The sequence below is a fragment of the Oryzias latipes genome, chromosome 24 (assembly GCF_002234675.1).
Source record: "Oryzias latipes chromosome 24, ASM223467v1".
NCBI lineage: Eukaryota > Metazoa > Chordata > Actinopteri > Beloniformes > Adrianichthyidae > Oryzias > Oryzias latipes.
In genome coordinates this window covers 4,897,613-4,912,110 of record NC_019882.2, presented here as the reverse complement: position 1 = coordinate 4,912,110, position 14,498 = coordinate 4,897,613, and the positions used below count along the sequence as shown (strand labels likewise).

At 41.1% G+C, this 14,498-nt stretch overlaps 1 protein-coding gene across 19 annotated transcripts in view; it reads right to left on the bottom strand.

Annotated features, from left to right (window-relative positions):
* The window catches only part of ptprk (protein tyrosine phosphatase, receptor type K), a 113,181-nt gene that overhangs the window by 33,829 nt on the left and 64,854 nt on the right, over positions 1-14,498 (bottom strand). For all 19 annotated transcript variants that reach the window (XM_020714719.2, XM_023953255.1, XM_020714723.2 and 16 more), the window contains 4 exons: positions 13,436-13,551; positions 11,725-11,899; positions 3,307-3,419; positions 2,481-2,661 (listed from right to left, as the gene is read on the bottom strand). In XM_020714719.2, the coding sequence (XP_020570378.1) occupies positions 2,481-2,661; positions 3,307-3,419; positions 11,725-11,899; positions 13,436-13,551 (585 nt within the window). The remainder of the gene's footprint in view (positions 1-2,480; positions 2,662-3,306; positions 3,420-11,724; positions 11,900-13,435; positions 13,552-14,498) is intronic.

Below are 14,498 nucleotides of genomic sequence, written 5' to 3'. Positions count from 1 at the left end.
GTTTGTGTGTGAAATTCCAACGTTTGTTTTTGTGGTTTTCTGACACAATTCTCCCATAAATCTGGGTGATGCTGAGTTTGTGTAGCATACAAGAAAATTCAGTGCCTCTATTGAACTGTGGTAGTGAGCCGGCACATTCCTGCAGTTGTGTGTGTGTGTGTGTGTGTATGTGTACGTGCATGTGTGTCCAATCCCGTCTTACCACGGTTTTACTATTTGGTGCCGTGACCGGGACGTTTCAGCAGAAAATTCAGGATTTGGATTAAAAGCTACTTCATCACTTTCTCCGCTTACACACACACATGCACACACACGCACACACACCCACCCACACACACACACACACACACACACACACACACACACACACACACACACACACAGACAGTACAATACTCTTCACTTCAAGTTGATTATTTTCCACCCTTCAGACAAGAGCAATACATCACCGCAGAGAGAAAAATCGAGACGAGCTGGAGAGAAGAGCACAAAAAATTGAAAAGAAGATGGTAAAAATGAATATCAGGACAAGAGCAAGACGGAGAGAAAAGCCTGTTCTGTTGCCATAACTGCTCAGAAGAATATCCACCCAGGGTTTCATTAACTTTATTGGTTTCTAATTAAACTGTGTTTCATGTGGTGACGTGCTCAGTTCCCGCCTAGTGTCTGTGCACACGTCCACATCTCCATTAGGTTACATTAAAGCAAATGCTCGGTAAACTGCAGGTGGTGGGATCAGACCAGACCAACCCAAACAGAAAAATCATTACCATTTAAATAACATCTCTGCTCGCGCCTGTGTGCATCTCACTCTTATAACAAACACGCCCCCATCCACCTGCGAAGGAGCACGAGTGCCTTGGCAGAGCGATGTCCGCTGAACAAGATAATGCAATTTTTCAATGTTTACCTATAATATTGGAGATAAAAATGCAACACGAAGAACTAACTTGTGTAATTCTTGTGACATACATGTAAAACTTTACAAATCTGTGCATGTCTTTGTTTCTATAGGAAAAACAACTAAAGTCCTGCTGACAAGAAATGAGATCAGGCTTTTAAAGTAAGACGCAAGTTGACTGAGCAGCAAATACGGTTAGTAAAATATGCTCACATTTCCAGTGAGAAGAGCTTAAAGGCAGAAAACAAAAGAGAATGATGCAATCCTTCTTCATTTAAAAACAAAACATAAAACTAACAGCCTGACCTGTTGCATTATTTTCATGCATCTATTTTTAGGTCTGTTCATCAATGTTTTGGTTTGAAATAACATCAAACTGAGGTGTAAATATTGGTTTTTATTCTAGTCGTTCTTCCCGCTTCCTTCCATCATTTGGATCACAGCAGCTTGACGTCTGAGCAGCGGTGCCTTCCAGCTCAAAACGACGAGAAGAAGATTAATTCCCTCTTCCTGTCAAACAGGAAACTGTTCAGTGCATGAGTCACCTGAACCAGTCGATGACTTCCTCCCTGTCAATAAACACCCAAACACACGCGCATGCACACATACATGCGCGCAGCCTGGCAGACATCACTCAGACCTGCTGGATATGAGTTTTCATCTCTTTCATTTTCATTCTCCAGTTTCATCATTCTCTTGCACTCTCTTGCTCTGCTCCCAACCCTCCTTTTCTCTTTTTCTGCTGCAGCCTTATTGTTTTCCATCATTTCTCCATCGCTCTCTCCTCTTTTTCATTCAAGCTCATTGCTTTTATTTCTGTCTTTTTCTTTCATGTCAAGCTTCTTTTTCTTCTCTCTTTTTTCTGAGCACCGTCTCTCTCCCTGAGGCTATCAGTGTTTATATTTCAGTCGTTTATTTCTACAAATGTCAGACAGTGTTCCTGCCCTCCATCTATTGATCCACAGAGAACCAAAGAGACTGGGAGAGGGAGGTGAGGAAAAGGGGGGAAAGCCAGCGTCTGGGAGTAAAGCTAAGAGAAATATATACAGAGAGAGGAGTAGAAGGTATGAGAGAAAAGAGAAGAGGTGAAAGAAGTAAAAAAAAAATCAAATAAAGACTGATAAGAATTCAAAAAGTAGCAAAAGAATCAACCTGGCTTCATCTTTTGCAGACTTTTTCAGTATGAAAACATAAATATTAATGTTCAAAACCAATTCAAGTCAGTAAAGGGATCAAACAGCTAATCAACAACCACAGCTTTAAAAACCCACTCTGATCAAAATTGGGTTTTAAACACGTTCTTTGGCATTTTTCTGATGATCCAGGATATTTTAAGAAAAATGATGCTCAATAATGCCTTTTGGAGTATTTCTTTAATCAAATTGTTGTGAACTTCCTGTTTGAAAAAGAGCATATTTGTGATGTAGAAAATACATGGGTGGGCTACAAGCTCTCAGCAACGGGAAAGGGAATAGGGGGCGGGGCTAAAAGACCACTGAGAACGGTTTGAAAATAGAACATGACATGCTCGGGGTAGGTCTTTAAAACCAATGAATGGGGCTGTTTTTTTTTCAAGTACCTGCACATTTGGTTCGAGTGATAAGCGGCGGTCCGGGCTTTCCGGTCCCCCCCTCTCCCGGTCTTGTCAGTAACACCCTGATTTCATACTCTGTGTCTGGGTCCAGGTGCCACAGCTTATAGTTGGGAGAATTCACAGCGTGGGTCTCCGTCCAGCTGCCTGATGTCATCCGGTACTCAACCTGCAGAAGAACAGAGCAAAAACTGTTTTTTAGCACAGTTTTTTAGTCTTGTAGTTTAGAAAGCATTTCAGTGGTGATTAAAAATGCAATGAGGGATTATTTTGGTTTTCTTTTGATCTATTGTTAATTTTTGATATTCAATTAATCTATCATGATCATTTGAGCACAATTAATTTGATTTTTTCCTGTTCTGTTTGCCCCATGCTGCTCCCTGTTTCACCCTCCATCCTCTTCTGGCTAGCCGTCAACTTAAATAAACGTGGAATTTAAAATATGCATTTTTCAAACGGGGTTTTGCAACTCGCTGGATGAAGACTAAAATCCCGGGTTAACAGTTATTGGGGCTTTATAAACATCCCTTAAAGCCTTTCTTCTGATGATGCAACGTTGTTAACCCTTGTGCTATCTTAGATGACCCCACCCTTACATTGACGTGTTCTCCCTACCATGACAAAGGTGGATAAAGGTGGAAAGATTTCATGTAATCCATGGACACCAGTGAAGATCACAAATCATTGAAGACAAAAGGTTCAGCGCACTGTCTAGTGGGTCTAGATGACCCAACTCCCAATGTTAAAGTGCCTAGGATAGCACAAGGGTTAAAAAAAATTGCTTTTGTCCGTTGTTTTTTTATTCCAAACAGACCTCTTTAAGTATAATTGGTCCATCTCCAAATATTGAGTTAGCATTGAGCTGGATCAGCAGGTACGTCGGGCCGACGCCCAGCAGCTGGGGTGGAGCGATGGGGTGTGGAGGTTCTGAAGAAAGAGACAAAATAAGCAAGACAGCAAACATGAGTTAAAACGTGCCTCGGAAGACGGATGACACACATTAATGTGTACGTTTATCGAAACTTTCAAAGCAGCAGATCAAAAGCTTCCAACTTCAAAACAGCAAGCAACGATTATTCAAATGAAGAAACACAGCAGTTTGGTTTGTGTGAGGGGTTAAGAGTAAACTTTATCTAAGCACGATTTATTGGTTTTCATGCTAGGCCAGTGTGTCATGAGCGATTCAATGATGTTTTTCTCTGGGCTTTACACCAATCAAGCCCTCAGTTAATACAAAGGCGCGTGATGGATGTCTGATCCTTCAGGCCCAGTTGGACCAAGGCAAACCGAGACCCACCTGTGACTGACAGACCCTTCAACCCCTGTGCATCAAAGATTCATAAACTTGACACATGCAAAAACAGATCAACTCATGAATTAATCACTGCGCACACGCCTGGACTCTGATCTGCTCTGGAAACTACACTCATCCCTTAGACAGATACTCCAACACGCCACAAGGGAACGTTACATTCTGTAGAAAAATAAAAGAAGTGCTTTTTCAAGCTTATTTTGCCATCATATAAACCACATACTGTATATCAAAGGGATGTACTGTACAAACCCAATCTAATGCGCCTGTGAAATGATATTCATGGACCCCAATTACAGTGAGAATCTGCATTCCCATCACCCCCCACCCCCCACGCCCCCATTCAAGTGTGTTTGTGAGTGTGGGGTTGCGTTTGTCAGAGACAGGTGCACGAGCTGTCAGACTTCCCTGTTTCATCTGTTACCAAAAAGCATCTCCTCAGCATGAACCCTTCTGACGGTCCCCATTCACTGCACAAACACCTACATTTGCACAGCTATCCTCGCAAGGACCCATTTTGTCCCGGACTAACCCCCAAGTTAGCCAAAAGCAGTTTACGCTAGCTAGGGTTGTGCCGATGGACGATATCATCGTCCATCGTGATGGGTGACTGACATCCCGATGGAGAGACCACCATCGTGATGCCACGCCCCCGCCACGTTGCGCGTCCACATTATAAGCCGCGGTTAGATGTACAAAATATCTTGATGGGATCAATGGTCGGATTAGAATCCAACCGTGTACATGGGCCCAGAAAAATGTTTTCAGAATATAAAAACGTTCACTAAGGTCACAATTTCGGTCGGAATAAATCATTCGCACACGCGCAGTATTCGCACATGCGCAGTTTGAAAACCGGAAGAGGATACAACTTCCGCCGAGCGGCTTTTTTTCCAAACTTTATTGAAGGTAACAATTCAATACAAAACGATAACAGCGGCGAGCAGCTATATACATTGACATGTCAGCTCGGTAAAATACGAGACGATCTTCTAAACGTGCTTTTAATAATGTTACGGTTATTATCAAACACCTGTTCGCTCATCATTTGAATTTTAATCCGTGTGGTCAGTGCTTTTTCTGAACGTAGCCAGGATTAGCAGTATGCTAACACGGGCTAACAACATTAGCTTTGGGTGGCGCTGCACGTAAACGTGTAAGAATAACATCAGCCTTTATTTAGTCGGGACACGACTGGAAACACAAATCCACGTGATTGTTTGAATGTTTTCTAAGGACTGAGTGAAATTTCTGCTTTGAAGCTCAAACCGCTGTGTGTCTGCTGACAATCCGAACTGTGCTCAGACACACGTTTAGACCCGGTTCTGAGTTTGATAGCTCGTACCCCTAGAGCTGCGGGACGGATCGCAGTCTTAAATCTCCCACACATACCGCTCATGTACCGCCCCCTTCCCATCAAACATAAAGCTGTAAATCCGCCCTCCGCCGGTCCACTCCGCTAAGTGCGGGAGCGGACCACTTCTTTTCTATTTTGCTTGTTACTTTTTCTGTTAAAGTCACTTCCCTCAGTTTATACTGGATCATCGCAGATTAACCATTAGTTGGGAAATAAAATGAAAAAAGCAAAATAACGAATAGCAGTTATATAAGAACGAAAAATGTAAAAATACCCCCCCCCCCACGATGTCATCGTCCATCCCGATGGTTGACAGCAAACATCGTCAACGGCCAAATTAGGGGACATCGCCCAACCCTAACGCTAGCTAGCATGTCAAAGGTCATGCGACAAAAGTCATAGTTCAAAGAAAACAACACAAAAAAACACAAATGGGGCTTCAATAAGATCCAAAGCTTTAGTCGCATAAACCCAAATTGGGGTTACCCCATATGGGTGCTAAGGGTTTTAAGGTAGTCTGGGTTTGGGGAGGGTCATAGAGAGGAGCACAGGTGTGGTTTGCACTTCCCTTAAAGCTTTAACAGCCACTTTAAGAAACATCATGAAAATAAAATGTACAATTGTTGAGCGTGTGGTAAATGTATCGTAAAGTATTTGTAAGCTAATGGAAGTTACCTGCATTTTTGACGTATGGGTGATGTTGTCATACGGTGCCCTTACACCATACTCTAGTCGTTGGTAAGATGCGTCTACTGGCCCCTTAGGACCCGTAGGCCAGTGGAAAGATACCCACATAAACTGATTGTCTAATTTCCTAATTTTTTATGGAAACAAATATGAAAAAAATTATAAAATCTGCGCAACACACTTACGTCTCACCTACTTCACCCATACTCACCCTTACTACTCGTTTTTCTAGTGTTTCCTGAGACCTTTCACTCGCATTCTGCCCTTAGAAACAAGGTAAACAAAAATTTTTACTCTATGGTATTGCTGAGGAGTCTAAAACCTTGATACTTCCTGCATGTACTGTACACGTTTGACCCTTTTTTGCCCGCAGAAAGCCTGTACCCACCCGTAAGTGCAGTTGTGACTCAAGGCTGATTTCCATTGGTCCGTCTGCGGTCCAATGCGGACATAAAAAATTTGAACGTCCGTTAATCCATCTGAATGTTTACGTGTCTGCATCTGACATCCGTTTCTGTGCACCCTGCAATGCAAGCACTTTGTGTCATGCTTTATATGAAAAGTGCTATATGAATAAAAATTGATTTGCTTTGATTACGCAGGAGTTCTGTTTCCAGTCCTTTGACACATGGAAACAGGTACGGGTTTCAAAATAAAAACTCTTTCTACTTATAAAATAAAACTTTTAAGGTACTTTTGAGTTAATTTTGGCAGTACAAAAACAACATCCTTTATGACACAAAACATTTTACAAGTGAGGAAGGAAAGGCCATGGGGCCTGATTGCTTAAGTTTGGAAAGAGCTAAGAAAACAGGACAAACACTCAACACGGGGGTGGCAGGACAAACCACTCCTCCAGGAGCCATGAGGGAGGGGGAACGGACCGGAAACGCAGCGGAGACTATGTAAATAGCTGATGGTTGTAAGACGGACTCCGCAACTTAACGAAGATGCACCGCAGACGGATCCGTGTAAGTCCAGTGTAAGGCCTCACTGCTCAAATTATTTCAGAAAAACTGCACAACATGTCATCTAACTAATCTATCAAACAAAGTAAACAACTCCGTTTACAAAGAGGCAACCAGACTATTGTCTCTTTCTAGTTTGTTTTAAACTGACTACAGTTCTCCAAACATGACTACAAACTCTGATAAAAAGCAAAAATGGAAAGAACAGTGGAGTTTATAACTGGGTCATCATAGGACTCCAGAGAAAAAACAAGAGCTGTAATGAGTTCGGTTTAGATTTCCTTCATTTGTCACTTGTCATGTACAGATGGCCTAAAAAAAGGGGAACGCACAAACAAATCATTAGTGGCGTTATTGCACATTTGTGGTGGGCTTCTTGTCATTAATTTTCTGCTTTTTATCAATAAGATGTGTTTGGCTTCTCGTTTTATTTTTTGGGTCAAATGTTAATGATAATAACAAAGCAAATCAACATTGAGAAAACTTGAAATACGCTTTCCTACTCTGACCTAACCCGTCTGAATGATTAATTCGATTTTTTTCTCGCTTTTGGTAAATATTCTCATTATTTTTTATCGTGCAGAAAATCAACATCTCTGCTGATTTCAATCATGTGGTGCCTGTTAAAATGAGGGGAAAGGAGGCCGTGCTGAAATGTTATTGTGCGGTTTGAAGCCACCAGGCATGTTCTTCTTAGCTGACCATCATAAGCAGCCTTGTCAATAAGGTTTAGCTTTCCAAGCTACCCGAGCGGGAGACCTGCTGCAGGACATGTGACCCACTGGAAGCAACTGTGAGGAAGAAGTTTTTGAAGATCCAACTGCCACTATTACTCACATTTGCATTTGTCTGCACACACCCTGACTGAAGTGGATTTGTGCTGGTTAAAGACAAACACACAAATTCCAGCCAGCTTGTACCTTCCTAGCTCTGACATTGCGCTTTTTTGTGTGTGTGACGGTAATATTGCGTGAGATTTTTAGGCCATCGTTTGTGCGTAATGCACGCATGCACGTAAAATAAGAGCTGACGTGATGATGCACTCTGTCACCATAGGAACCAGAGGGCACGGATTTATCGGAGCTGTCCTCTGACCAAACTCAAAGTGACACACTTGCAGACGCACACTCACATGCTCAGTCCGGCTCTCTTGTACCTCTCATGCTGCTTATCTTTGGTAAAACTTGTAATGGCAGGGCCGCCGCTTGCCATCCTTCATCCATCCAGGCTGGAAACTCAGAGCTTGGGGCAACTGAACCTCAGAACCGCTTTAGTCAAAACGGAACTACTTGGAGCTCAAACTGCCTTCCAGGTTTTTAAACGAATTAGTCCTTAGCAAATAATAAAAAACTATGAAAGGGTAAACAGTTATTCTGAAGTTCTATCAATTTGTTAACTGAACAACAGTTTAATTTTTTGCAGTTTTGAGACATTTTGTTGCCCCAAAATAATAAGAAATGGCCCAGAAAAATGTGTAATAAGATTTTCATAGTGTCTTCCTGTGGGAAGGATCTGGAAATCTGGCACTCTCCTCCTTACGACCACTTCTCTGTCCTCTGATCTTGGCAGCTTCAGAACACCATGGCACATCTTTGTCATCCGCATGTTATAAATATCAATAGTATATGTGCACCAAGATGCACTCACACCTCCCAGAGGACCACTTTCCAGCTTTGAAGATGAAACCTGGTTTTTAAAGTACACATCACATACTTTTTGTTTCATTCCTTTGTTTTTGCAGCCTGTGTTACATCTATTTTGCTGTTGTTCTGATGCCTGCTTGATATAAAAAAGTGAACATATTCTGGGTAAAACATCCGTGTCCTGCCGGACATGCTTACTTTTCAAAAAATAAATATATTTCCTGCTTCTTTGATTTTTTTTCTGCCTCCCATCAGACATTTCTAATAAATAAAGATGAGACTGCTCTTATTTAGCATGCAAATCATTCTTTTATGACAGAATTCCACATTTAATAATCATACATTTCTTTCATTGCTCTAAAATATTTTTTATTGAAATTTGTAATTTCAATTTATGGATGCAAAAAGGTGTTTGTTCTTAAATCTAATTTCACGTTTGAATATTGGTCATCCGTCCATGCTTCCACATACTGATTCCTCATCCTTTTCCCAAAAAAGATGTTTCTGATAAATAAACATTAGCTACTTATTAATTCCTACTACATCAGCAAGTTCCTGCAGAATGCTTGTTTTTCCAAAACGCACGGATGTTTTTGACCAGAGAAAGAACAAATTGATTTACTTGTGGAGGTATTTTTGACACAAACGGCGCTGAGGTCAAGCGACAGACAACTGAGCGCCGTCACCAGACGGAGTAAGAGCCCCATTATCAGAGATACGAATCCTTTAATATTCATATTCACGGCTCTTGCTTCTGTTTTGATTCCCTTCTCTTCTGTCATCTCTACGCAGAATAACAAACATGACTCTGCTGTGCTGTTTACATATTCAGACATATTCTTAAATTTTGATACGGATACTTTTTGAGATAATGAGCAGACTATTTACATTCAAGTTTTTTTTTCCTATCTCTGCTCATCTTTTTCTTTCCGTCACTCCCATAACATTCTCTCCAAATCTCCCTCTCCTTCACCCCCCCCCCCCCCCCCCCCTCTAAGCTCTGTCTCTCCCGGGGAGATGAATTGAATATGTAAGCTATTGGATATGAATGAATAAAGCGTCCCCATCTCAAACACACATTGGTGACACCTTATTAACCACATGTCAGATGCACATGACAGCTGGAGCACACAGTTTCCATTCGCTCTCAGCTGCATGCAGCGCAGACAACAATGCTGTGGGCTCACGTAAGCAGAAACACATTTAAACTGAAGAATGCCACACACTCGTCTGCAGAAATTCACACATGAGCTCTCCTCATTATTCTATATGGGGGGGGGGGGTACATTTAATCAGTGAGGCACAATGGAAGGGCATTTGATTGGAAACTGAAGCTGACAAACCAAATGTTGCAAAAAAGATCTCAAAATTGGAGAAAAAAGTAAAGGTTTCTAACCATTTATCAGCAAAAATGAAAGGATTTTCCAAAACAAAGCTTTATTGAGCACAATAAAAGGTTTCAAAATGTATTCAGAAATTTGAAGGCTACATTTTTAAACACACGCTGCTCAATGGGGACATAATGCCATTACCAGCTTTTGTTATTGAAAGGGAAACATTTCTAATAAAACCTTTAGTCATTTGTGCTTCAGCTTGCCCAGATTTGACTTTTACTCCGAAAGTAAATCCAGTAATATTTTTAAAAAGGGTGCTAAACGACAACAGAGCCTGAATAATTCGGAATGACCAATTTTTTCATTAAAGCTTTAATTGAATCATTAGTCTGACTTTTTCTTTTGGCTGCATCCAAAATGCCAACTTCTGAGTGTTCTTTATTAAACATCGGATGTCATTTCCATACAAATGATGAGCCTTTATTCTGCTTTTTTTTAATGGAAGCGTTCAGGTTCGACTCCTCCCTGCCTTTTCTCTGAAAATAGCCTGGGCCCAAAACTAGTAAGATCAGCTGATCATTATCTAGATGACCTTCCAGCTGTCCGCTACATTAGAATCCCTGCTTAATATTGATGTTATATGAAACCCTAGGAGGAAGTAATAACTCAAACTTTAGGTACAAGGGCAGCAAGGTCATCTGACAAACAAAACTGAGTTTGGAAATTACACCTCAGTCACATACACCTGTACAGGTCAACCCCAGGACAGGAGCGACTGTGTCTTGCAGTTGGCCACCTCAGGGGGCTTCATTACAATGGTATGCTGACGTTTTCATGGAACATACCGTTGTCATGAAGTATTTGTAAGGATAAAGTAAGTTTACAGGTGATGCTGTCATACGGTTCCCTTACGCACACTCTAGTCGTTAGTAAGGTGCTGGCTCCTTACCGTGCATATGCAAATACTGAACAGAGGGTGTTCAGGGGACACATCGCCTGCTGCATGCCCGTAGAAAAAAGATATGCGTGAATACTTTCACTCTACCAAACTGTCTATGAACTTAAAGTTTGATAGACGGATAGGTTTGCCCATTTTCCACCCCCAGACAGCCTGTATCCACCCACAAACGCCTTGTCACACAGCCACTACGCACACTGGTCATAGGTGAATATACGGTAAAAGCTGAGAAAAGTTGTGGTCTTTATGTAGAATTTTCACAGATAAATCATGAATGAACCACATTAAAACCACAGAAGAAGTATGATTAAACCACGCTAAGAACACGTCAATCAACAGAGAGCATGAACCGTGCCTGATTATTGCATTGTTTATATGCAAGTCATTAATAATTTGTGTGTCAATTGCCTAATTTTAGCGTGATATGTGCGCCGTATACGCAATATGAAAGTTAGACATACGTGGAACAATCATGGAAAGCCACAAATGTGCATATCTCGAAAAAATCACGCACAATTGCATAAGATTTATGTGATGATTGCGTATAGACTACGTAAAATATGCGCTGACTGCGTAATTCTCAACCGATCAAACATTTCGAACATCTCAAAACTGAATTCATGTAAAGACCCGAAACCCTCGACGGACATCTGCGCACATCGACGAATGACAAACGCAAGAAACACTTTTGAATTACGTTGATCGCTGACTTAATAGATCACAAAGAGGCTTCAAACTCTTTAGATCATCAGTGCCAAACTGCAGACTACGAGGGTCGGCCTCCTGCTCTTTTTCCGGAAATCTTGCCTCATCTGCTGCTGATTACCTGGATCAGGTGTGTTTAGTCAATAAGGAGCTTCACTGGCAGGATGGTTGGAAAATGGAGACTTGAGGCCTGGATTCTGACACCCCTTGACTAAGACTTTAGTTGGTAAACCATGGTAGCCAATTATTGGGGAAAGCAAAATCGTACCTCTGACGATAAGACCTGCAAAGTTTGACACCCCGGATCCGCGCTCCGACTGGGTAACACAACGATACAGATCCTGGTCCTGACCGGTGACTTCCTTCAGGTGGAAGCTGGCAGCGAACCGTCTGTGGTTGATGGTTTTGGTCTGAGCCACTGGGATGTCTTCTCCGTTTCTCCTCTGAGCAGAAAAGCGGCACAGGTTAATCATTTGCTGCGGTGGCCGCAGATGGCTAACTGTCTTTTATTCAAGGTCAGAACGCAGAATTGGACCTCAGCATCCCAAGTGTTAACGCAAAGTCGTAAACTTTAATCCCCATTTGCATTCCTGTCAGAAGGTTTGAAGGTCATGACTACAATAGGGCAGTAATGAAATCAACAGCTATTAAAACCTTAATCATGTTAACTGCAAGATGTACAGCCTGGAGTGGCTCTATGATTGCACATGTTACACTTTATAATTGCTTTTTCCAGCCGTTTAAATCGCACAATGCTTCATCTTGGTGTGTCACATACTCCTGTTGTACATCTACATACTATACATTTGAAATATTTGGTCAGTGACTGCGCACATGACTCAACAAATCATAGCAGACATATAAATGGCCTTTTGGGGCATTTTAAGAAGGTATAAGAGTCTTGAATGAGCCATTTGGTTCGGTTTCTTACAGGCCAGAACCCAGCGATAACCACAAAGTCACACCTCCCTGTTTAGAAAATCCCACTTTATTTATGTTTTTGTGGCATTCTTTGATAAAATAGAGCTCGTAAATATTTACAATAACTGAATTAAAACAGTGTTAAATTTCTATTATATCCCTTTTGACAGCAGCACATACAAGTTCCTTTCAAAATAAAATACTAAGCATGTCAAATGACATTTGTCTTGCAATCATATTTTAAGAACTTAATCTCTGAACAGCAACTAGACATAAGATAAGAATATGAAATAAAACTTGTTCTAATTCTAAAACACTCTTACAATGGATCAAACCTTTTACCATTATTTTGTTTGGTTTTGTGTCATGTGAAATTTCAGAAGAACAGCAAAGTCCTTAATGCCTCTTGATTTACCCCATAGAAAAAAAAAAGAAAAAGAAAAACAGGAAGTTCCTAAAAACATGCTCAAAAATTAGGAATTTGAGAACAAAATATTCCTAAAAAATATGAAAACGATACTAGAAACCTGGTCTTTAGTTCACCCATTCCTGGTGAAGGCACATATTCCTTGACACACGACATTTTGACATTCATGTAAATAGTTTTGCTTGGGTAAGAATCACCCACCGATAGTGCTCTAGGGTTAATGTGATGTCAGCTGTGGTAAGAAATGTATAAATTATTTTTTTCTTATGTAATATCAGCCGAGTTTAAAAATCAAGAAATCAATGACAAAATTTAAGAAAACAATTATTTCTTTTTTGGGCAAGATAATCTGCTTAACATCGTTATTTCTGAATGCCAAGCAGCCACAATGGAGAGTTAGAAGACCTGCATGGGGCTCCAGAACATCAGGTTGCAGACAAAAGAGCAGCAGAACTTCACGTGCACGTTGCCCTTTTAGCAACCTTCAAAAACATTTGCATGGGTATTTTGCATCTTGTGTCTATTAATGAGTCTTTTACTTCCTCAACTTTTGTTTTATTTTGTAGACCCTTTTAAACATTCTGACTCTCAACACAACAGTTTGTGTGGTGTTGTGTGTTGATGATTGTACCTGAAGCCAGAGTTTGTTGCTTGAAGTGTCTCGCCCGGTGGCGATGCACTGAAATGTGGCGTTCTGTCCAGCATTCACCTCCACGTCTCCAAGGCGCAAGAAATGAGGGGATTTATCTGAAGAAAATAATTGGAATTAATCAAATGTTTTGAGACACAATATGTGATGATTGCAAAGACATTATTAAAGACATGATCCTGAGGAATGCAGCACAAGCCTAAATGTTGTCTCTCTAACATTTTTATAACTATCCTTAGGTCAGTCAGACCCAAAAGATGAATATCTGCATTTACCTTTTTATTTGTTGGTTGTGTAATTGCAATTATAAATAATAAATAGCACTTGTGTTATAAATGAAAACTCCCGTAGGTGTTCATTGGGTTCTGCACGCTCGCACACACAAGCATGTCCAGAAAGGCAGCTGTGAGAATGAATGCTTCCACTGTGGAGAGCAATTCTTTTTCAAATACACGGTTGCTTCTTTAAAGGCCCTGGGAATCCTTTTTAAACATGTTTTCTCAGATTTTCGGTCTTGGAATGTGCTTCCCCCTTTAATAACCTTTGACAGAAAAACATCTACAGGGAGAACTCGCACCGCAGGGGTTAGAATCATATCAGACGGTTTATTTTTCACACTTTTAATCAATAGAGTCCATTAAGAAAACGGAATTATCTGTAAGGATTTCGGTGCCGCAGCGACCAAACTGTTACAACAAATCTGTGACAGCTTCCTTGCAGTCACGAGGAGCCTCCAGCAGCACGACTGTGGCTTTAGATTAGCAGACCCTGCTGTTAAGAACACAAAGTTTGTTACAAATCTTTTTCGCCTCCAGCAACGGGGGGAAGATTTGAGTTACAGAGAGAAGAAGACATGAGATGTAGCAGGAATTTAAAATGGATTGCGGCCCTCCTCTTTTTTTCTTCCTGTGAGTGAGGAGACAAGACAGCTACTGTTCACTCGGTGTGTGTCTGAGCAACTGTGCGCGCTGGAGGGTTAAGGGGAGAGAGAAAACGCTGAGTGGTCAGAATCTCCTCTCCCCATGATTGCCCTAATACTGTCTCA